This window comes from Labrus mixtus, chromosome 12 (assembly GCF_963584025.1).
Source record: "Labrus mixtus chromosome 12, fLabMix1.1, whole genome shotgun sequence".
NCBI lineage: Eukaryota > Metazoa > Chordata > Actinopteri > Labriformes > Labridae > Labrus > Labrus mixtus.
In genome coordinates, this window is record NC_083623.1 from 27,299,458 (window position 1) to 27,326,214 (window position 26,757).

At 40.0% G+C, this 26,757-nt stretch overlaps 1 protein-coding gene and 1 long non-coding RNA gene across 2 annotated transcripts; both read left to right on the forward strand.

Annotated features, from left to right (window-relative positions):
* The first annotated feature begins 1,453 nt into the window (after nucleotides 1-1,453).
* LOC132984520 (uncharacterized) lies at nucleotides 1,454-2,261 on the forward strand. The gene is made up of 3 exons (XR_009674934.1): nucleotides 1,454-1,543; nucleotides 1,723-1,772; nucleotides 2,126-2,261. It is a non-coding gene; the product is annotated as an uncharacterized LOC132984520 (long non-coding RNA).
* Nucleotides 2,262-14,292: 12,031 nt separating this feature from the next.
* On the forward strand, nucleotides 14,293-24,792 carry LOC132984480 (zinc finger protein OZF-like). The gene is made up of 2 exons (XM_061051363.1): nucleotides 14,293-14,540; nucleotides 23,179-24,792. Exons 1-2 carry the CDS (start codon nucleotides 14,375-14,377, stop codon nucleotides 24,408-24,410), a joined length of 1,398 nt encoding a protein of 465 aa, XP_060907346.1. The 5' UTR covers nucleotides 14,293-14,374; the 3' UTR covers nucleotides 24,411-24,792.
* The last annotated feature ends 1,965 nt before the right edge of the window (nucleotides 24,793-26,757 follow it).

Genomic DNA, 26,757 nt, shown 5'->3' on the forward strand with positions numbered 1-26,757 from the left:
TAGGTTACTTATCCGGCATGATTTATCTTTTTATTTAATTTTTTTAAATGAGCAAACCTAATAACTGACATGCTATGTTTCTTGATATTGTTATATCATTATTGTGATTTAAAAAAGCAAAAATAAATACGTCTGGTAAAGTCTCAAAAAAGTATCTAGGGCAAAAACAAAGCCAAATAATTGTAATCTGGCCTGCATCATTACTAATGTGTACATGTTTACAGTCTGAGTGATAAGTGGGCTATACCGAGAGTAACAGGTTTTACTTTCACCGTGCAGGCTGAAATTCATAGTACTATATACGAGGGTAGAATATTTCTCTATGTATCCAGATAAAACTAAAGGTAAGATCTGATTTAATATAATTGTTACTGATTTAAGAGACTAACTGAAACGTGAACACAAACATCAACAACCTGCGGTGGTGTAATGTAATATTAACTGAGCATCATGCTGCTTAAACGTGATAAATATTCTGCATTGGCTTCCACACACTAATTCAACAGTCACAAGTTGATCATATTGTAAATTTAATGACGCTCATTGAGAATTTGTACTAAAAATTGACTAAACCTGACCAAAATTGCGGTGATTGTGACGGTGTCTGTATTTAACACCTTTGAAAGGAAGGTGTTAATGCAGGAGACCAGTGTTACACACAACATGCTGCTGTTATTGTAGTTAGGAGGAGACATAGGTACAATAAAAGAAGACATAAAGATCGCGTTTTTCCCCACACATGTTAATATGTTTTAAATGTCATGCATTTATTTTTTATTTCGCTTCAATAATCGTTAAGGAAGAGTAACACCATGATTAAACTACAGGCTATTGTTGCCTTTTTATAGCCAAAGAAAACTGAACATCCACAGCTTCTGCATTCAAAAGAATTTCAACATTTACATTTATTTCATCCTATTTCCCTCTTTTCGCCAACATTATATTTTAAACTGAGGATTTCCTTTTTCTCGGGTCTCTCGTCTCTCCCCCAGCTCGCCCCCCTCCGGTGCGCTCCTCTCCATAATGCGCTCATCTCCTCCCTCTAAAACCCGCTGCTGCTACTCTGTAGGACGCTTTGATTGGGGCACCTCACCAATAAAATACTATTTTATATTTTATAAGCAGTTTGCCACCACACTGCACTTTTACTCTCCAAAGGCATATGAGTATGTGCGTGACAACTTTAACAAAGCTTTACCACACAGTCACACCATCCACACAGCTGATCCAGGATTTACTGTAGCATCTTTTACAGCACTAAAAGGTCATGTACAGGCAAACAGAGAGAAGGGAAAAGAAACAATCTGTGCTCTCAAATAACAAAGCAGTCTCAAATCTTTTTGAGGAATTACAGCTAAAAAAAAATCTACTTTGCATACAGTACATCCTCTGATAAATAAAGTACTTTGATTGCATTTCTGTGGTGTTCCTGTAGATGACCTTGAAGCAGCCAGACTGAAGCAGCAAGTTGTGAAGGTGGACGCCATCATCTTGTCTTTGCAGCGCTGATTCTGAAGAGAACGCCTTCACATAGGACTCAAAGGTAAAATTATCTCTCATATGATTGGACTGTGTTATTGTAACCGCTATCAGCATCAAAGTAATTTTAGTAACAATTTATAATCTTTCTTAAAATGTAAGGAAGACTAGCAGAAGATTTTAACAGCCTCTGTGATTCTGCAAGAAGTTCATGTTTAAATTGTTCTTCTTTCTGTCTTCAAGGAAATCAGTGCTTAAAGGAAACAACAGTCCAGACTCTGATTCCAGCTCCGGTGAGGTTCTGCACACAAATTGGCTGTCTGATTATATGAGAATGTTTAACATTAGTTTAATTCATCAGGCTGGCCCATGTGATGACAGTTTAAAATAATCTTCAATAGAAAGTGGCAGGAACACTTTAGTCTTAAAACATAAATTCATAAAGATGATCATATTATTGGATTCATCATGTCTTATATATTTTGTTTTTCCTCTTAAATAGTTATCCTGTCTTAAAAACAAACTTTAGAAGCTGAAGTTTAGCAGAACCTGAGGACAGATCTGATTTCAGGTCTGAGGCAGAAACATCACAGTAAAATTCATTATACTTTACATTTAACTCCATGATTGTTTTTCTTTACTACAGAAGATGCCCTCAGATTCAGATCCATCAGCAACCCCTGACAACATGGAGGACTCGTCCCCTGAGCGTTTCCTGTCCCCTCTCGATGGAGTTCTTCTCTTTAGTCATTAACTCTTGAAATCAGCAGCACAACATGCCAGATTATTTGATAAGTCTGTGATTGAATAAATGGAAATGGAATATCATGCGTATCTTGCTATGCTTATTGGCTTTAAATGTTTAGTATTAAATAAGTTTGAAGGCCAGACCGGCTCAGACCGGCTGTGACAAGCTGAGCTCGTCTGTTAGCTTTGCTGTTGTCTTAGCTGTTGTTGGTCAAGAAGAAATTGATGTCAGTTCAAGGCCTTTTCAAATGTGAGCTATAAACTTAACTGCTAAATTATTTTACTGTGACCAACACTTTGTAGTACTCCAGTTAATCAGAGACAGTCATATCAGATTTTTAAAAAGTTTATTTAAACATTTTATGAAAAACAAAACTTCAATAAACAACCCCTGGCTTCATTAACCATGTGTAAAATAAGTAAGGGAGACCATCAGGTCAAATTGCTGGGACATAGGAGAAAGTATAAAACATAATTTAACAAAGAAATCCCAACAAAAATCAAATAAAGTATAGAAATCATGGATGATTGTTTGACTGTTAAAATATGATGGAAAAGCAAATCCAACACAACCCTCCAGCATTTGGTCTTTCAAACACAGGGCAACATCATGTAAAGAAAAATAGCAGCATTGAATATTGACCAGGATCTCTGTGTTTTATCTGAGGATGACTATGGTAGCCTTCTCACTGTTCACTGTCACAAAGCACCAGACTCTGTCCACCTTCTTCAGTTGTGCAGACGTCGATCAGCTCCTCTGGGTGATGGCAGAGAGGACTCTTCATCTGGGAGAGCTGCTGGTGTAAGGTCATTTCTACCACAGTGGATGAGCAGGGCATCTGGCACAGCTCTTAGTCCAAGCACAGGTGAAAGAAGGAGGAGGTTCCTTCAAACTATGTGACCCCAGCCTGACCTCTGTAACAGGTGTGCAGACAAAGGTTGAAATTAGTCATTTTTAGGTTCTGTTGATTGTAAAATGGAAAAGAAAACATCACCTTTCTATTTAACATTTAGCTGGTGTATGACTCAGTGTGATTTTATTTTAGAAGACTGTATTGTTAACAATAGCTTGTTTTTACAATCCTCTTATGAAACTTAAAAAACAATCACAGGATATATAACTTTTAACAGATGATTTTAACTTACACTTCACCTCTGTGGAAGATGTCAGACCAGTTGCTTTTATCTCTTCTTTGCCTAAATGAAGATACAAAAAACAATTGATTTACTGTTCACTTAAATATATTAGAAAAGCAGACATGAATCACATTACAAACTACCAGTTTCTAACAAAATACAACATATCTTACCACCTGTAGCCTACGGTCTGTGGTGCTAACCTAGCTTAAATATAGAACGATTTCGTTAAAAACAGAGGACCCAGCAGCCCACGTATTTTCAATAATGATCAAAATAGCGGGATTTTTTAAAACACAGTGCGTTTAAATATTAGACTTTGAATACGGTGGCTGGTTGTACTTACACATTTCTTCATAAGACTCGTAGACCAGCAGAGCGCTTTTGGCGTAGCTGGGCTGCGTAAGTCATCAGGGCAGTACGCTAAATGGGCGGGGCGTCTTACCAGGGCTCCTGCCCCCAGACCCTACTGCGCAGACACTGGCTCCAAATGACGTCAAAATCGCAAGATGGAAGCGCCCCTAAGCGGCATATTTTGGCTTCAAGAACGTTGAGTGGGAACAGCTACAGTGCGCGCCCACTGGTACTGACCTGCAATGATCATTAAAAAAAATTGGTTGCATCAATGTTATGTGAAAAAATTACAACTTTCTCTCTTTTTTCCCTGGAAAGTTAGTGGTAATATGTAATCTAACTGGTATTTAAAGGGTTAAAATTCTGGAATTTATTACATTTTTGACTTTCATGTTCAGGATTGATGCCAATTAAAAAAAATATAAGCAGTGTATTTTCAGTATATAGTGTTTGTATAGTATTTTGGGAATGTAAACAAAAGCTGGCCATTTTTGGCCACGAACAAGCTGAGTTTTTAAAATGTTTTTCTGTCATTGCACAAAAAAGTAATAGCGCATACAAGTCAATGATACTGCTAATTATTAACATATATTTAGCTGCAATGTTGGTTAAAAATTAAATCAGGTAGCATGTATTATTAGGTAAAAAATTTGATTTTACACTTTTCTCCCTTTATACATCATTAGCATATTGTGATCTAACAGGCATTTAAATGGTTAAAATTCTGAATTTGAAATAAATTTTGGTTTTCATGACAAGGACTGAAGCAAATTAAAAGAATAAAGTGGTGAAAGTGGACAAATCCTTTAATATATATAAATTGTATAGCATTTTCAGAATGTAAACAAGAGGTGGCCACTTTTGGCCACGAACAAGCTGAGAGGGAGTATTTATGTTTTTCTGTCACTGCACAAAAAAATAGTGATGCATAAAAATCATTGGTACTGCTAATTATTGACATACATTTAGCTGCAATGATGGTTAAAAAAATTATCAGGTAGCATGTATTATTTGATAAATAAAAATGCATTAAAATCACTGTTGCTGTTAATAAGTTACATATCTCAGACTGTGCTACTATATATATAAGAAATACCAGTAGCATTGAGAATATATAAAATTGTCAACGTCAAGGTTGTTTTCCAACAGGTGCATTGTGCAAACAAACTGGCATTTGAAGGGTTAAAAATGACAAAGTAATGGATATTTTATACTTTATGACAAGCACTGATGTTAGTTAAAAACATTATGCAGTAAAAGTAGCAAAAAACATACAAAATCTAAAAAATTACTGAATCAGTCTGTTAGTGGCCATTGTTGGCCACAAACAAGCTGAAAGGGTAGTAAAAAGGAACAAAGCATGAGGGTTAATCTGTTGTGTGATTTTCTTTGTGGACTGTTTAATGCCTTGTTTGCCTAAATTTACATCTGTGAAGAGAATAATATTCCATAATGTTTAGCGATTTCTTTTGTAATGTTGAAACTCAGAGTATTCATTTGACTTAATGTTTGGTGATGTTACATGTCATGTCGTGTTATTCTGCATACTATCCTTTGATTTGTTTTATAAAACGAAATAAATTAATCCAGCTTTTAAAACGGCTCAGAGTTCGTCCCCCTCGTAGAACATGAAAGAGCCCCTCCCAAACTTTGTCACACAGAATGACGAAAGGACTGTGTGCCGACTCAGTAACACTCTCTTTTCTTTTTGTTCGCGTTGAAGTTGGACCTGAAATTCAGCTTTGCCATTTTATTTCTTTGGTCTACGAGGTAGATCATCTCACTTTTCTTTAAACGTCTTAATTTTTCTTAAGCGTGCAACTTTTAAGCTTCACGTTTTTTTTAGTTATTAAAGGACTGGTTGATTTGGAAAGAATTTGTTGGTACCTGAAAGCTGATCCAGTGGAGGAGTCCGAACTGAACAGAACCAAGTAAGGTCCGTTCAGCAGCTCGTGTTGGAAACCAGGAGGGTCATGTCCATCACAACTAGTTCCAATTTCTAAAGCAAACTCTTTATCCACATTTTCTTTAATCACATATCCGTAAACATCAAATCAAACCGCATCTTGTTTTTCTCAAATAGGTTATTTTCGCCTTGTAACCTCACCATACCAATATCTTTGGCAATATACTTAATATTATTATATTCATTGATCTTAGGTTACTGCATTAATCTGCATTATTGTTCACAATTACTTAATTAAATTCATATGTAATCATTAAGAACTTTGTGTTTATTTAATGATTGAAATGCTCCTAGAGAACTTACTATTCTGATATGAGATTGATTGATTAGTTAATTAGTGTGGTTAACTTGTAAAAGGCAGCCACACTCTTATAATCTCCATTATTTTTATTAATATATCCCCAAAGTTTGGCACGCTAAGGCTCCCACAGCGTTTGCGCCACACAAATGGGTAAGGTATCAAAACAAGCGGCTCGGTCGGGAATCGAACACTTTTACTTTGTGGAAACTTTCGGCACATGGCGTGGACAAAAATCGTCTTTTTGCAAAAGAACAAAAATTAAATTTAATGTTTCAGTCTCCCAGGGTTGGCATTTGTTTGACAGTCACGCACCACATACACACACATGGGCTTCTCACTCTAACTGAATTTGAGGATTTCACAGTTTTGACTCATGTTTTCAAATCAACATGATTAATAAATCATCTAAACATGCGGCTAGCTGTGCTTTCTGTCAAAGTCCAATCAGATCGGTGATACCATTTTTAGTTTTCAAGATATTTGATGTTTTTCGGGCAGTGGTAAGCCCATATGAATACATTGGTCTCGCAGTTGGGCTGTTGGAATTTGAATGTCAACCAATCAGCAGCAGGTGTAGAGTGGTGACATCATCGATTGAGTGGGACAGAGTTCTGAGATTGTTTAAAAATCTCCCAAACAAATTTAAATAATGACCGCAGTTTTCACCCCACACACCTGAATTTACCCCCAGAATGTAGGAAAACTTATCCTCTCTCACACATTGCGTTTCCAGGACAAACGTAGCAACGATTTTGACACTGTTAGCTTCAAAGCGGCAGGGGGTCCAAATAACTCTCCATCCGGGGTAATGTTAAATTTCACCCAGCTTTCCTGACCAAACTTCTCGGGACTATGTTTTTAGATAGCTGTGGTTCCCACATTTCTTACATCCCAGACATAAAAATCACATCAATGCGTTCAGCCATTTGTCCTCTCTTAGCCACCAACTCTTAGTTGTATCCCTTAAAATTAACACTTTTAAGGGTGACCTTTTTCCCATTCTTCTCACTGTAACTATCTATCTGGAGTTTTACACGGTCTCAGCAACCGATTATGTCACATAGTAACAGTAACTTCGGCCAATTGTATACAATATAAAGACAAGCTAACAAAGAAAGAAAGAAAGAAAGAAAGAGTAGGTTTAAGTGCAACAGCCATCAGTGTTTCTAACTATCTGGAGGTTATCTTCGCAGCTATTAGCTTGCTACACGGTCTCGGCTACCGACTATGTCCCACAGTGACAGTAACTTCGGGCCAATCGCGTACAATATAAAGACAAGCTAACAAAGAAAGAAAGAAAGGTTTTTACCTTTGCCTTTCTCTATAAAATTTTGCCCCATCCAAATGAATGGGAAACGTTTCCACTTTTCAACATTCTTCTCAGCCTTATAACTTTGGCTCTGTTCCACCTAGATACAAACTAGTTATGCTGCTTTTTCTGACAGGGGGATCAAACGTCTTTGATTGCGATTATAACCTTCGAAACCTGCGCAGCGATTGAAAAGCTCCAAGCGGCTGTGAGTTGTAACACTCTGCAGGAGGTATTATAAACAAGGTAACGGACTGTTATAGGTAACAGACAAACAATCACACGTTCCGGCTACTGCAGCAACACATCACATTTAACAGGGTAAACTATACTTAAAATGTTCTTAGAAAAAAAAAAAAATTTAAGTGTTCTTAGAGTTGATAATAATTCCCTGACGCTAGCGGGGCAAATTAGACTATGGCGCAACAGATTAGACTATGGCGGGCCGCCGCAGTCTAGTTAATTAATGGGAAACACTGTGAACTATTGAGATGAGAAGACACATCTTTCTGCACTTTGAAGCGAATGTTTGATGGCGTGCATTTCATGAGTTTGGGAGGTGCAGCAAAGGACAAAGAAGAGTCCCACGCGTTTCCCAAGGTGTCTTCTACAAACGTCTCAATCCCTTCATCATCAGAAGGACGACCATCCTCGTAGTGGTTCAATAATAACCAACTACTAAGGCTAGGTTTCATAAGTTTCATGTACAATCAGTCAGTTGAAAGAGTAAAGGACATATGATTACAAAAATAATTCAAATATGATTCAAAGCGAAAGAAGTTGCGTTGAATAATGGTTGGAACTGTCTCTAGATAAAGTCTTGTTTTGACCATCGACGTCTTCACCTGACCTCAGGGTAACCCCGGCCTTAACCTAAACTCAGGGTAACCCTGACCTTAACCTAACCTCAGGGTAACCCCGACCTTAACCTGACCTCAGGGTAACCCTGACCATCACCTGACCTCAGGGTAACCCCAACCTTAACCTGACCTCAGGGTAACCCTGACCCTGACCTTCACCTGACCTCAGGGTAAGCCTGACCTTCACCTGACCTCAGGGTAACTGTAGCTCAGTTGGTGGAGTTGTTGCCTCTCACCCGGAAAGTTGAGGGTTCAATCCCCAGCTGAGCAACATGTCTGATGTGTCCTTGGGCATGACACTTAACCCTGCATTACTTCTGCTGCTTCAGTGGTGGTGTATGAATGGATTAGTGTTGTACTTCCTCTCTGATGTACGTCTGCTAAGTGAATTGTGTTGTAACATGATCAGTTATAATAATAACACTTTTTTTCTAGAGCACTTTTTGTGGGGGTACACGAAGTGCTTTACAGAAGCATTTTATTTTTAATGAAAAAAATCAAAGTTGAACTGTTGAATTCAAATGGACAATTCAAATACATTTTAAAATAATTTTTAGACTTTCTTGCCTGTTCTTTGAAATTGTTGATATGTCTCGTGTCCCCCAATAAATTGGTGTGCATTAAGTCAGTGCTATAAAGAATAATTATAGCCTCTGTGTGCATCACTTTATTCCTACACTTATAAATGTCGTACCTTGTCTTTCTCTTCCAGAATAGGCCTACTGCTCACACACTTACATCTCCAAAGCATCTTACTCAAACTGTGAACAATGTTATATGCAATAGCGTAGGCGTACCTCTCCTAGACTGCACACCTGTGAATGATAAGCTATCTCAGATCATGTTAATTAAACTCTAAAGCGATTAACTTATACTTGATTGATAAACAATGCAACCAAGTAAATTATTGTACAGGACCGAGTAGCCTAGCTGTTTAATTATAATCTCAATTAAAAAACTCAATTAATTGTATAGTTGGACTCTCCTGTTTGTGCCTTTTTTGTGAAGCCTATTAGGGGATCTGTGCCTTTTCACTGCGGTCCTGCAGACTTGGGGACTTTTAGTTTTTAGTGCAGCAGCTGACGACCACAGCCAGTAGAAGTGGAGGCTGATTGGTCACCTTTTTTAGTTAGAGAGGGCTCCAGACTTTCAGAAAGCCACTGTCCAGCTTTGGGTCCCAGCACAGGGCCCGCCGCAATCACTGATAGTGATTTTTGAATTGCATGTGACAATTCTGCCCAAAATAACATACCATTTACAGGGGTCATACTTTAACCCTCTGATGCACAACACGCGTGAAATGTGACCCGGCAGTGTTTATTGTCGATATCTTTGTAATGAATGTATTTTATTAGTATTCCATGAATTCTTTAATTTTCTTGTTTTTGATTATCACAAATCCATATTTTCATTTTATCTTTTTGAAAAAAAATATGTTTTTCTTACTAATCCTGTAATGCACAACACGGGTCAAAAATGACCTGCATTAATTTCCTATGGAATTTGTGTTTCTTTGCTATATTTTTTTTAAACCTATTTATTTTTAACAGTCATTATTTCAGGTGTTCATTAAACATTTTGTTTTTTTATTGTCACAAATTATTTTCATTTTTCCTTTCTTACTTTGTGAACCAGAGTAGTTTTTGTATTACCAGCTCAAGTTTGTAGATGTATGCAATAGTATGATTTTTTTTTTTTAAATAAAGACAAACAATATTAATTGTTAAAATAATGAGTCGGCAGTGATTTGGGCAACACAATAACCCTTTTTTTTTTTTTAAATATGTTTGTCATTTTTTGCACATAACATTCAGAAATCACTAATAATTGATGACAGTGGTATTGATTTAGGCCTTAATCAAAGTTAGAATTATGCACTTTCGGGAGGCAAGCTGGAACCATACATCACTATGTATTCACTATGAAATTTGAGAAGAATTTTGATATTTAAACATGTTTAGTTAGGAACCTATTTTACTGTGGACAGCTCTTCCCCTGGTCAAAACTTTACAACTCTGAAAGACTGCTTTTATACATCTGCTTTTCACATGTAAGTTTGTAAGGAAACTGACCACATGGCAGCATTCAGATACATATGTATGGGACTGTTTCCTGGTCAATTGCAGAACACAGTACATCCCCAGTGATTGGCGGTTGTGGTGAGAGAGGAATGAGGACTAGCAAAAAAACACTGCCAGGAGACTAGTGGTTTGTTTCAAAATTCAACAGGTTGCCATTAGTACTCTAATACTGCCATCTAGTGGGCACATAGGCGAACACAACATGTCATGTATGATATTGTAAACAAGCTGCATGTACTGCAATTAGTAACCAGTACAAAAAAACGCAGGTGTTTAATGTCACTGTAAATCAATATTATTTCTTAATCCCAATTTATACAAGGTAGGTGGGGAATTGATTTATCTCTTGTAATGATTGTATATATATAGGGTTTCCCCTCAGAAACTGATGAAGTGGTAGCACCCAAATTTAAACTGATACATCAGCATGTTTAGACTCACTTTTTAGTAGTGAATGAATCAACTTTTAATTGGCTGGTGTATTTAAACATGTCTACCTATGAATTGTAGAAGTTGAAACAGTTCATTTCTCACTCTGAACACACTGAGATTAATATGAACTGACTGTGTTGTTGTGCCCACTGAAAAAATGACCTGAGTCCTCTTGCCACTGGTTGCAGCTTTCAAGACGCTCGTGAGAAAGGTGAGTTGCAATGTTTATTTGAGTTGAGTGAAGATGGAAGTTAGAAGCGTTGTGGGTTTACACCAGGGCCTGATATTCAGTTTTTTAAATTTTAATATCTCCCCCAAATTTAGGCCATGTGCACTAACCCTAACCCTACATTGCAATGTAAGAGCTAACCAACAGATTAAACATGTAATTGCTGAGATGCAATACAGATGAAGCCTTCAGGTGGAGAAAATAAATATAAATATCCACTGTAGCCCCCCTCAGTGCTGCTCCTTTCTCTCTTCAGTAACCCTTTGCCAAGTTCATTTGCATGAAGCTGCCCATCAAAACTTATAATAGACTTGTGATTGCATGGAAGGATTTGTTTATTCATTTTGAGTCGAGTAAGGAGCTCATCCTCTGACATCTCTTGCAGATGCTGGTGTGGAAAAAGGCTTTCAAATGGATAATAAAGAGACATCCAGCCAAAGGTAATCACACTTCTGTAATTTAAAAAAGGTGAGGATTATGGAAATGTCCTAAAGATGCACTATGTAGTTTTGGTAGAGAAATTAGAAAGTTAGAGAAGTGTACAGATTCTGTGGTATATGTTCATTACTCTGTACTCAAACTTCACTCAAAGGAAAAAAATGGGTCCCTGGAACACTGTTTGAAGATAAAATGCGATGCGAGAAGTTCTGGTGGGGAGACTGAAGTGAAACTCTCCTGGTAACCTTTTAGCTCCAAACCGTGTTCAAGGGACCCATTTTTTCTTTGAGTAAAGTTCAGTTTAGTTCAGAAAATAGAGCATAGAACTGTTTCACTTCTCCAACTTTCAGATTTCACCACCAAATCTCCATAGTGCACCTTTAATGCTTACATTCAGAGGTGGAAAGTGTACAAGAATATTGTTCTCACGTAAAATAACAGTTACTTAAAGTTTTGCTTCTGTAGATGTAAAATTACTGGTCCATTACTAAACTGGTCTTTACTAAAAGTACTGAAAAGAAAATATGATGTCTCCGTCCTATGTCATGCAAAAACAAGAGAACATGAATCTCCAACCAAGTTGCTTTTATTAAAAGGCCAACTGTCCAGTAAAGTGCAATGAAACAGTCTATTTTTTGATATGTGGAATCAATACTCATGATCCTGAGCAGTTTAACTAAAATATATATGAAGTGGTATATAAACAAGCCATCAAAATAGCTACATTGTATTTCATACAATGCGAAGTGGTGGATAATTTGTCTTCAAACTAATATCTTACTGACATACATAAAATATTACAGATATCCAAATCACGTGAAATCTTACAATGGTGAGACCATTATAGGTGGTTGTATAGAGCATATGGTTTTCCTTAATGTTAGATGGTCCATTATATCTGGGTTTGTTCCTGAAGTATATCCAGGTAACAGTTAATTTATGTCCTTTTGATCACGTTTTGGTCTGACTCGTCAATCTGTCTCCTCCTCCTCCTTTCATCTCCTTTTTGCCTTTTTATTTTTTTACTTGGTAGCAGATGCTATTTAAGTTGTAGAAAAGTACAATACTTCTCTCAAAATAAACTTCACTAAAAAGCAAAATTACTGATTTCAGAAACTCCTCACAAATAGGACAGCTACACAATAATTACTCAATTATACACAAGTCATTTAATTTGTCACTTCACCCCTGCTTAAACTGAATGCATTGAACTTTTCTTCTATATTCTTTCTCTCTAATCACTCTCCTTAATGTGTCATCTTGCCCTTCTACCATAGGGTCCCACAGAAAAGCCATTTAGAGTCTTTTTCTTTGGTTTCAGATGGGAGGTCAGATGACGACATGCCACTGGCTGGGGACGTATCTGCAAAATGTCAAAGTAAAAAAAGGTAAATTATTACAACACTCAGAATGAAAGCAAACCTTGCTTTATTAATTACACCCCTGGGGCCTATACCATAAAGCGAGGTATCTTGGGTTACCTGTCTTCACTAAATCGGACAAAAGAGATCATGCTGAGTCACGTGAAGCTGATTATTAACCTGATAGATCAACCCAGAGTTTCATGTTCACTTAAAGGAGTTTACTGCTGATTACTTGAAAATAAAAATACTGTTTCTATTTCTCAAATTCACACTGCTAACATGTTTTTAGCCAGGATCTTGCCCAATGGGATCATGTTACATAGCATGCAGACTTTCTTTTTGAAGTTATTTACAGTCTTGTGTTTTCAGGTTCATCGCAAACCACAAGAAAAAAGTGTTCGGAAGAGGAAATCCAGGCTGTTGAGAGAAGACGCTCATGGACTTCATCATGACAGAAAAAGGTTCCTGGTAAAGCCCAGTGTCTTCAGTGCATACAGACTTCACCCACAGCCCTTCAAGACAGGAGTTGGGAGGCAGTTAAGCTCTATGTGAAAAATCGCATTGACACTCAAAATCGGGAATCCCTGAAACAGAGGTAAGCCTTGAGATGCACAAACTATTTCCTCTGATCACATTTTATTTGTCTGATCACAGATTTGGAGACTGTAGAGAGAATGAGCAGGGGAAACGTTGTAACTGTGGAGGACAACACAGGGTAACATATGGTGGCTGTGAGATCAGAAAGAAGGCTGTGGAGATTGAACATGTGAAATCAGTGAACAATATGAGTTATGCAGAGGCAGTGAAGAGGATTCAAGGACAGAAGGTAAGGGGAGAAACTGAGGAAGTAAACGAGAAGTCAAGAGCAAGGTCAGGTCAAATAGAGGAAATTAATCCTACACTGACAATAGATAAGTTGGTTTTGTTTGTGGCTTTTGTGATAAATTGTACCAACCAGGTCAAACATAGAAGAGAAAAAATCAAAATCATTGTGAAGGGAGCTGAGAGGTTTTTGGGTATTAAAGATGTGTCCTGGGAGCAGATAAATAAGAGACTTGAAACAGATGCAAGGCAGGGAGGATCAGCTGGTAGAACAACCTGAATCTTCTGCAATGGAAGTTAAGAAGTCTGTCAGCAAATGGTCAAGAGTTTAAAGGATTCATTCAAAGTCTGAAAAAGAAACCAGAAATCATCTTTAAGAAAAATGGCTTAAGTCTCCATTAGACTTTATTATTAGTGGTTATGACAGTATTCACAGAGATAGAAAGGAGGGTAGTGGAGGAGGGTGTGCAACATTTATAAAGCAAAGAATTCAGTACACAGTGTTAGGAAAAGGATCAGAGGTGGAATATATCATAACTAAAGTTTTAATTTGAGTACCTTAGACAAACTCAGTTGATTGAGAAGATTTCATTTATTTTTTATTATTATTTATTTTTTGTTATAATTTACAGAAAGTAGTAGGCTACACGTTAGATATTTTGATCTACACTCCTTACCAGTAGGTGGCGGAAATGCAACAATTTGTTTGGCGTGACCGGAATGACGTAGCGTTCATATCCGGCTCTTTCACAGATAGCACGTAGGCTACGTCTGTAACGTTGTAGAGTTATTATCAGAGTATCAGAGTAACGTCAGTGTTGAGTTCTTCTTCTGTGACTCTTGGATGTGTGTCAGATGTCCGGGTTTCAGGATCTTAAAGATTTCTTCAGACGGCGGCTGCTCGCTGCGGTTATCAGAGATATATCAGAAACAACAACATGTGGATACGAAGAGGAGCTCCACCGACAAAGAAAAGTGCTGGATGTGATTTTAACACCTGAAATCAAGCTGCAGAGAGCAGGTAGGTTTTCTTTCCACTGCTGGAAACGTGTTTCCTGCTCATAGCCTTTGGTCCATAGACGCACACAGCACAGTGTTAGCTGCAGCTAGCTCCTGCTAACAACATCATTGACTTTACTTAAAGACTCTTTAGTCTGGACCTATTGAATCCACCAACGGATCTTTGTGTTCATTTTAGTACTTAAAGTAGATATGATTATTGGAAATACGTTAAATACATGCTATTCATCAGGGCCGGAGTGGGACTCATTTTCAGCCCACGATCAGACCAGCCCACTGTACTGCTATACAAAGCCAAAGTGCAGTATCTGCACTTTTTGTGAAATTCACTTTTTTGCACAAATTGTAAGTGTAGTATCTGCTCCTCAATCTGTGAGAGTTTCGTAGTTCTACTGCTTTATTTCCCAGAGATATTGTTTTTTTTAGTTATAAAATACACTGTGAAACCAAGGCAAACTGCAGTAAGAGACACTTAGGCAGATTGTCTTTGTTTCACCATGAAGAAGGTGTCAGATACTGTAGTTTGTCTTTGTTTTACCATGAAGAAGGTGTCAGATACTGTAGTTTGTCTTTGTTTTACCATGAAGAAGGTGTCAGATACTGCAGATTGTCTTTGTTTTAGGATCAACCAAGATAAGGCTCATAACCAGGATACTCAATGTAAACGCACTCAATTTTATCAGAATTGGGGAGGTTATTTACAGCACTCATGTAATGGGTAAAAATATGCAGAAAGGAGATATGTAAAGCAAAGTTGTGAAAATGTTTCAGTTATTTTTGATACCACATGTTTAAAACGATTCAGTCACTCTTATGTTACAAGCCAAAAGTAGCCTACTTGAAGTAAAAAATCTACAGATCTTAAAGTAATATTTGTATCCAACGACTGCTGCAAGTGAAAGACAGAGAACAGTGGTGGTTTCCATTTATTGAGTACTTTTGAAGTCTCAAAAAGATGCAAAAGTTATGTTTATATCTCTCTCAGCCAGGAGTACATTTTGGTAATTGATGCCCAGGCTGATAAAACTGTTGAAATTACATGTGTCTCATAGAACGCATTCATGTGTTGCATTCAGTGTTAATTAATTAATTGATTTTAATCAATTGTTCAGTTCATATGAATTGTTGCTCACATACAGGCCTGTAACTGTAAGATGTAACTATACATATATTTTAATCTGATCTATAAAATAATAAAATAAAATAGGAAACAAAACAAATGAGTGGAAAAGAATATACATCTTGTTTGTCTACTCAATTACATAAAAACCCATTAACAATTGAACTTTGCTGCAGTCCATCAGTGTTTGGCCATATAATTATTCAGCAGTAAAACAAAGGCAAAGTGCAGTTTTAGCCGTAAAACTGAAATGGTTAACCTGAATTTCAAATTAAAATATGTTTCAAATTCACTTCACTTTCATCTAATCAATCATAGAATTGTTTTTTAAATATAATTTTATACTTACGCTTGGCAAACAAAAAACACAAAAAGCTGGTTTTCTCAGTTTGTCCTTTTTGTAGATACTGCACTTTGTCGGCTTTGTAGGGCAGTGTAGTATCCTTTTGCTGGAGATATAGACTGTAATTCTAGCTTAGTACATGAGTCTGAAATAGTGGCCTATTCTCTACAACCTTGTAGCCTAAATCGTGTATTTCATAAAAAAAAAAAAATTCAATTCAAAGCATTAGCCTAAAGTGTTTCCCACAGGATTTTATGAGACTATGGTGGGGGGGACATAGAAACGCCTTGGGGGGGACCGGGGAAAAATGTATACATTATTAACTTAGATAGATAGATACTTTATTGATCCCGAGGGAAATTCAAAGTATCCAGTAGCAGGTTACAAAAACGTACATGACGCCCCCCTCCCATACATATATATTAACTCGAAAAAAAGATTTAAAGAATACCTCTAGACGAATCAAAACTTAAACTTAAAAATAGACTTATACAAGAAATGTACATAACCCATGCAGGGATAAAAATATGTGTAATTTAAACAAGAACCTATAAACAGTTGAGGAAAAAATCTGTAATTAAACCTGAATATAAAAAATAAGAATAAAAAAGTGTTGACCTTCTGAAATTGTGTTGTTTATATATGTACAGCAATGTTTAAAAAGCAGATAACAAGCAGTGCAAACATTAAATTAAAGGTGCTATTTAAGGTGTATGTATTGAGGTAATCATTAAAGTGTCCAACTAGAAGCTGACTCTGGGGACAGCTGTGCAGATGGGAAGTGGAAAAAGGAAGATTAGTCCAAGTGTGTGCTTTCCCCCTGCCATAACCGTGAGGTGTTGTACAGACGTATGGCCAGGGGGACAAAAGAGTTCTTAAGTCTGTCTGTGGAGCAGGATTGTGACAGCAGTCTGCCACTGAACACACTCCTGTGCCTGGTGAAGGTGCTGTGCAGAGGGTGGTGGGTGTTGTCCATGATGGAGAGCATTCTGTTCAGGGTCCTTCTCTCTGCCACTGTCACTAGAGAGTCCAGCTCTGCGCCCACCATGGAGCCAGCCTTCCTCATCAGTCTGTTCATCCGTGCTGCGTCCCTCTTCTTGCTGCTTCCTCCCCAGCACACCACAGCATAGAAGAGGACACTGGCCACCACGGACTGGTAAAACATCAGCAGCTTCTTACAGATGTTGAAGGACCCCAGCCTTCTCAGGAAGTACAGACGGCTCTGTCCCTTCCTGCAGATAGTGTTCATGTTTGATGACCAGTCCAGCCTGTCGTCCAACTGCAGCCCCAGGTACCCGTAGGTCCTGACCACCTCCACATCGATCCCCCGAAGGAAACACGTTGGGGATGTGGCTTGTTCCTTCGGAAGTCCACCACCATCTCCTTGGTCTTAGAGGTGTTCAGCTGCAGATGGTTTGAACTGCACCACGTCACAAAGTCCCTTACCAGGCTCCTGTACTCCTCCTCCTGTCCATCCCTGACACAACCAACTATCACAGTGTCATCCGAGTATTTCTGCATGTGGCAGAGCTCAGTTATACTGGAAGTCAGAGGTATACAGGGTGAACAAGACAAGAGAGAGGACAGTCCCCTGTGGTGCTCCGATGCTGCTGACCACAGTGTCAGATGTGCAGTCCTTCAGTCTGACGTACTGTGGTCTCTCTGTGAGGTAGTCCGTGATCCATCTCACCAGGTGCGAGTCCACCCTCATCTCGGTCAGCTTGTCTCTCAGTGGGAGGGGGTGGATGGTATTAAAGGCGCTTGAGAAATCAAAGAACATGATTCTCATCACACTGCTACCTTTGTCCAGGTGAGAGTAGGCCCTGTGTAGTAGATAGAGGATGGCATCATCCACGCCTACCTTTGCCTGGTAAGCAACCTGTAGTGGATCCTGGGCATGGTGGACCTGGGGTCTGAGGAGATGGAGCAGCAGCCGCTCAAAGGTCTTCATGACGTGGGATGTCAGTTCAATTGGCCTGAAGTCGCCTGGCTCACTGGGGTTTTTTTTCTTGGGGACCGGGGTGAAGCACAAGGTCTTCCAGAGCACAGGGACCTTCCCAAGCCGCAAGCTCATGTTGAAGACATGCTGAGTCTTTTCAGCTTTCTGCTCACCTGCTCCTTGGTAATGGTGGGAGGGAGGGGTTAAAGGGGGTGAACAGTCCCTGAGTGTGGAGGGAGGGGGAGGTGTTGTCTTTGTCCTGGTGGCAGTATGGGTGGTGTTGTCGTCAGGGGAGGTGGGGGTGTGAAGAGAGGTGCGAAGAGAGGTGCTGGGGGGGCAGACACTAGCTGCAGTGGCCTGGCAGTCAAACCTGTTAAAAAAACAGGTTGAGCTGGTTTGCTCTCACAGGGTCCCCATCTTCTATGTTGTTGCCTTTCTTCTTGCAGCCTGTGATGGGTTTCATGCCCTCCCAGACCTCTCTCATGTTGTTGTTCTGCAGCTTCTTCTCCACCTTCCTTCTGTACTCCTCCTTTGCCTCTCTGAGCCGGACCTTGAGTTCCCCCTGCACACGCTTCAGCTCTGCCTGCTCTCCTTCCTTGAATGCCCTCTTCTTCCTGTTAAGGATGTCCTTGACATTACTGGTAATCCAGGGCTTGTTGTTCGGGAAGCAGCGCACAGTTTTTGTGGGAACTACAACATCCATACAGAAGTTCATGTAGTCAGTTGTGCAGTGTGTGACCCCCTTAATGTCCTCACCGTGTGGCTCTTGCAAGGTGCTCCAGTCAGTCGACTCAAAACAGTCTCTTAGTGCTGCCTCAGGAGACCACTTTCTGAAGGTGCGTGTGGTTACTGGGTGTCTCTGAATCTGTGGCTTGTACTGTGGGTTAAGAAGGACCAGGTTGTGATCAGACTTCCCCAGTGGTGGTAGAGGGATGGCAGTGTAAGCTTCTTTCACATTTGCATACAGGAGGTCTATTGTCCTGTTCTTCCTGGTAGGACAGCTTACAAACTGGTGAAAGTCCGGTAGTGTTGAGTCCAGTGTAACATGGTTAAAGTCCCCAGAGATGGCAATGAATGCATCAGGGTGTTGTGTCTGTAGTCTCGCGATGGTGGAGTGGATGACGTCACACGCGGTCTCAGCGTGCGCTTGCGGGGGGATGTAAACACAAACAACAATGGCGTGGGAGAACTCCCTGGGCATGTAGTATGGATGGAGACCTACCGCCAGCAGCTCAATGTCCTTGCTGCACGTTGCCTCCTTCAAAGTAACATGTCCCTGGTGGCACCATCTGGTGTTAATAAACAGCGCAAGCCCCCCCCCCCTTTCCGTTTGCCACTGCGTTTAATGTCTCTGTCCGCGCTCACTGTTGTGAAGCCCGGTAGATCCACGTTAGCATCGGGGGTCTTTTGTGTTAGCTAGGTTTCTGAGAGGCACATTAAACTGCACTCTCTAAATGTCCGGTCGTTCCTCACAAAGGGCAGCCAGCTCCTCTGTCTTGTTGGTTAGACAGTTAACGTTCCCCATAACTATCGACGGAACACATGGCTTGTACTTCCACTGCTTAGCCGCTAGTTTAGCTTTTACCTTGGCTCCGGCTCTGCAGCCTCTGTGCCTTCGTCTCAGCTCCTCAGTTATGGGGTGAACGAAGCTTCTCCCTTGAATAACCAAGTTTTCCGCTGCTATATTCCCAGAAAAGAAGAAAGAGTATCCATAGCATACAATGTTCTACACCGTAAGTGTATTAAAAAAAGTAAGATTAGCAAAAACACCAATAAAATATTAAAAACGAATACGACAGGGACGGAGCTACTGGATATGCGGCCACTCGCGTCTGCGCCGGAAGAGTTTTGCATCAATTCTGTGCAAAATTATGAGGCTAAATGTATTTGGTGTCTTTTAACAATTGTGTGCGGTTGTAGTAATTAAACACAAATTGTCAAAACATAAAATCCAGAGTCTCGGACCATTGATGGAGACCCTCAGGTAGGCGCCCAGGTCTACACTGAAGATTCAGACGTGGCATATGACCAGCTTATAATTAATAGTTTTTAATAAGCAGAGCAGTGAGGGTGATGTGCAGATGCACAGACAGATGAGCACTGAAAGACATCAGTCTGCCATGTAGTTCACATACTTCACTGGTAAACATGTAAACCGTAGAGCAGATGATCAATTTAACTTGTTGTTTCTTGTCCGTCCACTTATCCACTATGTGATTTTTCACACTTAAATGTAATAGAAATCAAGTATATCCTCTGAAAATAACTCTGTGAGTCATGACTGTCTACAATGGGTGTAACACCCGAGTCCCACTGTCTGTGATGTTTTCAGAGTTTTCAGAGTCCTATCTTCACTTTGTTTACATCGCCGGGACGACCGGCTGACTCCTCCCCTCGCGTATAAAAGTTGTTTAATTGAGGGACTAGAGAAAAGAAGAATAACATACTGTACTCACTGATTAACTGTGTTTCTAGATCACGCTCATCTCAGGTAAATTTACATGCAGTGTGAAGATACGAGTATAATAAAGATCGCTAGCATTAGCATGCTAACACAACAATGCACCGCAAGTTGTTTTGGTTTCATGCTGGTGCTCAAGGGCGACATCTGCTGGATCAAAAAAAAATCACATATTTAAGCCTTTAAATACGCAATGGCACGTTCCCCGACTCTCGCTTCTCTCCCGCTCGTGTGCGCAAACCTACCGTTATCTTTAAATTCATGTTTTTGACATGATGAGGGAGAGACTTTTGAAAACAGGGGGTTTGCGCTGCGAACGAAGGTGATCTAGCCTAATGTTTAGACTAGTAAGTAGGCTAGCTGCACAAAAAATAACGACATTAGAAGTTCGAACAGACCAGACGTTGCACTGCAACAGATGCATTCAAAGAGACTTCATTTGTCTTAAAAGCCGATCGTGTGGGCGAAAAATATACCGTGGCCGTTAATATGTTATACCAGGACCGTGGACTGCGCACTACATGTTTTCCAGGCGGACACGCCCACCCCACACTTTCAGAAATGACTGGTCTGTAGTGAAATGCTACATGAGCAATGAGTACATCCTGTATGATTTATAAACTGTCACTGTACCGGCCCTGGCGGCCCTTCAAGCAGCCTGGCCCACCGGGAATTGTCCCGGTTCTCCCGATTAGCCACTCCGGGCCTGCTATTCACAGAAGTGGAAAGACTGCGGTCAGCCGCTTCTCACTTTTACATGGTCAAGTGAGCCACCCCTAAATTTGAAGTGCTCCCGTATTCTGATCTTTATAGTAAATGCTCTGGACTCCAGAGCGAGCAGGAGTAACAGACAGAGAGAGCGCTTTTGCCCCGTCAGTGACCAGCTTACCTCCGTTTGGTAGTGGAGAGGTCTCTGAAGCGGTTACAGGCACACTTGTGTGGGAGAGGTTAAGGTGGAAAGGAAAGCGAAAAGAGTGGAAAAAATGGCCTTCATCAGGGTGTTAAGCATTGCACTGGTGTGCTGGGACAGAGATGGGTGAAAGCTTCCTTGTTGTGCTGGCAACCCGACATGTGACATCCCGTGTCGTGAAAACGTTGCATAATAAAGTAAATGATAAAATGGTAAACTGCAGTGGACAGAAAAAAATGACAAAAAGGGTCTGAAATCAATTTCCTCATTCCATTACCCCTTTGCGCCTCCCTTGTCGGCTGGACTTATGATGATGTCATATTTTGATAGATCATCTAGAATAGCTTGTTCTGTCTTGGAGAGGTTGGAGGGTCCGTTGTTACACCTGTTAGATAGTTAATCGATTTCATAATCAACTTCCTTAGTAAAGGTAAGTGGTGTTGCATTATTGCATACAGGGCTGAAAGTTGATTTGGGTCTAAAAGATGTGGCAGGTGTGGGACCAGTGGGTATTACTTGTACTAAGAGTCTTTGTTGGGAGGCATACCATGTCTTCAAGTTCAAATTGTGGTAAAATCTGAAAAGATCTATCTTAATCTGAAACCATGTGGTGGTGTGAGAAGGGCAAAACATCAAACCTTTATACAAAACTTGTTTGGCAATATTTAGTAGTTGGATTTTAGAGAGATTGATTTTTTGTGACACAAACTTCAGGCCACCCTCTGCATAAGTCAGGACCTGACTCAAAGAATCTGGATCTGTCCGGATCTGTTCTTGCTTGTTAAACTTGCTGCACGTCATGTTATTTAACTCAACATCAGATGGATCTATGCGGGTCAGAGGGTTCTGTTGACAGAGGGGACAACAAGTGAAAAACAGGAAGTCAACTTTCACCCAGGTAAAAGCCAGAAAACTTGTGAAGGATGTCCATCTTTCCTTCATTGATTTCATCCACTGTGACTGACACTGCTTCTGCTGAGAGAGTTACTACTTATTTCATCGCCGCAGAAGCATTTCAAATTGAGATAGAAAAATCCTACAAACCAAGGTAGAAAGGTCAGGAGGTTCCTGTGGGGCTGATAGTCTCTAAATTCATTTGAAAGCACACTGTTTCAACCTCATTGACAGCGCAGTGTGCCAGCTTCACTGTAGATCAGCTCACCCAACAGCAATCTCTCTCCCAACTATCGTTACAGATAATCCATTCATTTTCTTCAACAAAATTAAAATGACATCATCCATAGCAACAAGTATACAGGACAGGATAGAAATATAGCATTAACTTATCATGCTTTTCTTGAGCATGTCAATTAAAATATTAAAAGTAGGGCTGTAAATGTTAATCACAGTGAGATTAAGTTTAAAATGAATGCAGGTTTTTAAATGACAGTAGCTGCAGTGATGGAAAATAACAGTGAAGTAATATCCCTCCTGTGACATGATGAGGAGAAACCTCAGTCCTCACAGCCTTAGGCTACTGTTGCTCTCACTTTTTTTTTTTTTTACACAACCTCTTCGGCTGGTTTAATTTATTTTTACTTTTTTGAACAAGTTTATTTTTTCCGTGGTTAAGTTGAAGACTGTCTTCAGTCTACAACAGGTTCCTTATTTTCTTTCAAAATAAAGGTAGGTTTGTGTCAAAAAAGGAATTAAAGTAACCTACAACCTTAGGACAAAATTACAAAATAAAAGCATTCAAAACTTTTTTTGAATGCAAAATAAGTGAAGTCCAAACATGATTAAAATGTGATTCATTCCAATTAACTATTGATTTTCAGCTATTAAAAATGAAATCATTTGAACGTCCTTATTAATATTAAAAAATCACTCTAAGTACCGTTAATGTTTGTTTACTGTGTCCTGCAGATGTCCAGCAGCTGTTGGTGAGTAAAGAGCAGCTTCCACCTGAGCAGCAGGAGTGGAGCCACATTCTGGACCAGGAGGACACTAAGCCCCAACACATTAAAGAAGAACATGAGGAACTGTGGATCAGTCAGGAGGAAGAACAGCTTCAAGGACTGGAGGAGGCTGATACCACCAAATCCCCCTTCACTCCTGTCTCTGTGAAGAGTGAAGATGATGAAGAGAAACCTCAGTCCTCACAGCTTCATCAGAGACAAACTGAACAGATGGAAACAGGAGTTGATGGAGAGGACTGTGGAGGAGCAGAACCAGAGAGGTACTCAGATCCAGAGAGACATTTACAACCAGACACTGAGGTCGAGACTGAAGACTCTGATGAACCTGAGACTGACGACAGTGATGATTGGCAAGAGACAAGAGAAGATCTGTCAGAATTAAACTTGAAAAATAAGAAACTAAAGACTGGTAAGAGACCACATAGGTGCTCGGACTGCGGTAAAATATTTAACCGAAAAGAGCATCTGACCAAACACATGTTAGTTCATACAGGAGAGAAACCCTTCAGCTGCTCTGAGTGTGAGAAAAGATTTAACCAACAACAGCATCTGACCAGACACATGCTAGTTCATACTAGAGAGAAGCCCTTCAGCTGCTCTCAATGTGAGAAAAGATTTACCAGTAAGTCTAATTTGACATATCACATGGCAATTCACAGAGGAGAGAAACCCATCAGCTGCCTTGAGTGCGGTAAAAGATTTAACCGGAAAATATATCTGACCACACACATGTTAGTTCACACAGGAGAGAAACCCTTCAGCTGCTCTGATTGTGGTAAAATGTTTAGTTCTGAGGGAAAATTGACCAGTCACATGATGATTCACACTGGAGACAAATCTTACAGGTGCTGTCAGTGTGAGAAAAGATATACCCATAAGGTCAGTCTGATTTATCACATGGCAAATCACACAGGAGAGAAACCCTTCAGCTGCTCTGTTTGCAGTAAAGCATTTCAGCAAAAAGGAGACCTAACCCGACACATGTTAGTTCACACAGGAGAGAAACCCTTCAGTTGCTCTACTTGCAATTCAAGCTTTACCCAAAGAGGAAGTCTGGCCACACACATGTTAGTTCATACAGGAGAGAACCCCTTCAGCTGCTCTGAGTGTGGTAAAAGGTTTCGTTATAAGGGACATCTGACCAGACACATGATACTTCACACTCGAGAGAAATGCTAATTCTGTGCAATGGTAAAGCTGATCCAAAGGAATCCAAGTTAACAACATCACTAATGTGTATTCATCAGTATATATTGGCTAACAGATGTATAAGTGCTGTTATGAAGGGATATAAGACAATTCTATTTCCAGAAATCGGTCTCTACTTTTTTGACATTGATGTTTTGTTGCTGACATATGAACCAGTAAGTTGGGAGCAGCTATGACGTTTGAATGTAGAGGGTTTATATGAAACAGTTACAGTGTAAGGATCCTTCTTCTCTCCTGATATCTTCTTTCTGTCACTCTGTTTCCTTGGAGGCCTCTGTGTTGGGTAGCACAAGTTCTTCAGACAGCTCATGTGTAACCTTGTAATAAATAAACTGATGTAGAGTGAGAAAGACTTTCGTCTTGTTATTTTGTGTTGAGTGTCTAAAGTCTCTTTGGTAAAGAAAAGGAGTTCAGCAGATCCTGATGCGGAGCGACCACAGTCAGATCAGGTCCAGGTTGATTTCACTGAAAACCTTTAACCCTTAATAAGAATCCTGCAGTCAGAATACAAAATAAAGAAAATCTCAATGACACCTGAACATGCATGGGATTAAGTAAGTAACTTTATTTGTATAGCACCTTTCACAGATAAACATCACAAAGTGCTTCACATTAAAAGAAGTACACAAGAGATAAAAAATAGCAGATAAACAAGATAAAATAGCAGAGAACATTTAAAGCGCAGGGGAGAACAAAATTAATAATAATAAAACATATAGGTACCGTGATGCATAATAGAAAATGCCACTGGGAGATAAAAGCAGAATAAATGAGACAATTGATGCAGTAATTGGAGTGGTGCAGAAGTGCAAGAGTCAACCAAATGCTTGCTTGAATAAAAATATTTTCAGCTGCTTCATAAAAGTGTTGCAGGAGTCTAGGGACCGCAGAGACAGTGGTAGTGTATTCCAAAGACTGGCAGCAACAGCCTGGAAAGCACAGAATGGTCAGTAGATTTTGGTCAGGAGACCTGAGGGGCCTATGGGGATTGTATGGGAGGAGCAGCTCAGTGATATACTGGGGTGATAGGCCATGTAGGGCTCTAAAAGTTAGGACAAGGATTTCAAATTTTATGCGGAGAGGATAAAATTGGGGTGATGTGAGATCTTTTGTTAGTTCCTGTTAAAAGACAAGTTGCTGCATTTTGGACATTTTGAAGACTGTTTAAGGAGGTCTGGTTTAAACAGCTAAAATCAGCGTTGCAATGGTCACAATAGAGCTCAGTTTAGCAATGTTCCTCAGTTGTTTCACTGCTGATTCACTCACGCACACACTGACTATGAGTAGGTGTGTGCTCCTCTGACATGTGTGAGCAACATACGCTCCTGCCATGTGCCGATTGTAAAGGAACATGAAGAGGGGCTTTTGTACACAGCTACCTCCGAATTTCTCTGGAGATATGAGAAACTGGGAGAAAGCCAATTCAGGCTCTCCCTGGAGTGTCTTCATCATGGAGCTGTGGCAGTGGAACCAGGCAAGCTACCGGGCAAACATATGTCTTATCCTTAACTTGGACAGCTGCTGTCCTTACACATCCGTCAACTCCAGGGTGAGTTTAAATCACTGTTCCAGTAGGCCAGAGGGCCAGCGGAAGATGTGGATCCACAATGAGAACCACCTGATCTACCGCCAGTGTCTTGCTTTCCTTCCTCCCCTTCTGCCTCTCCTGGAGGCTAGGCAAGTAGTGGCGAATGAATGTGGACCAAAAGTCGTCAGACAGGACCTGGCTGTGACAAGTAGCCCAAAGGTTTGGCATTCAGAATACCCTCGACTTCTACTTTCAAAGTATGCAGCACTGGTTAAGGAACACTCTGTTCCTGGAGAGTGACCTTAAGGGCTGCTTTGATTGATTTCACTTCCCTTTCCCCCCCTCAGCCTCCCTCACAGCTTCTCCCACCTCAATGTCTGTGTACAATGTCATGCCTTCCTTCAACACCAGCTCCTTGTCTGTAACATTAATAACACGTACAGGGACAACGCCTTGCTCTACTTTACAAACCACTCAAGCACCCAAGATATTGCAGTGATCGGACAATGACGTTGAGGGTTCCAACATACCTTCTACACATTCACCAAATAGGGTTGACTACACCAGGGAGAATGGCTTCACTCCGGGCTGGGACTGCAGTGTCAGATTTTATAATGACAGTTTGGGGTATCATGGGATCTTCTTGGAACACCAGGGGAAAGTTCTCCCCATTTGGTGGAAGACTCGCTCCTTATAGTCAATCACTGCCCCATATTTGGACAAAAAGTCAAAGCCTAGCAGAATATCACTTGAGGGAATATCGGCCACTAGACCAAACCAACTGCCACA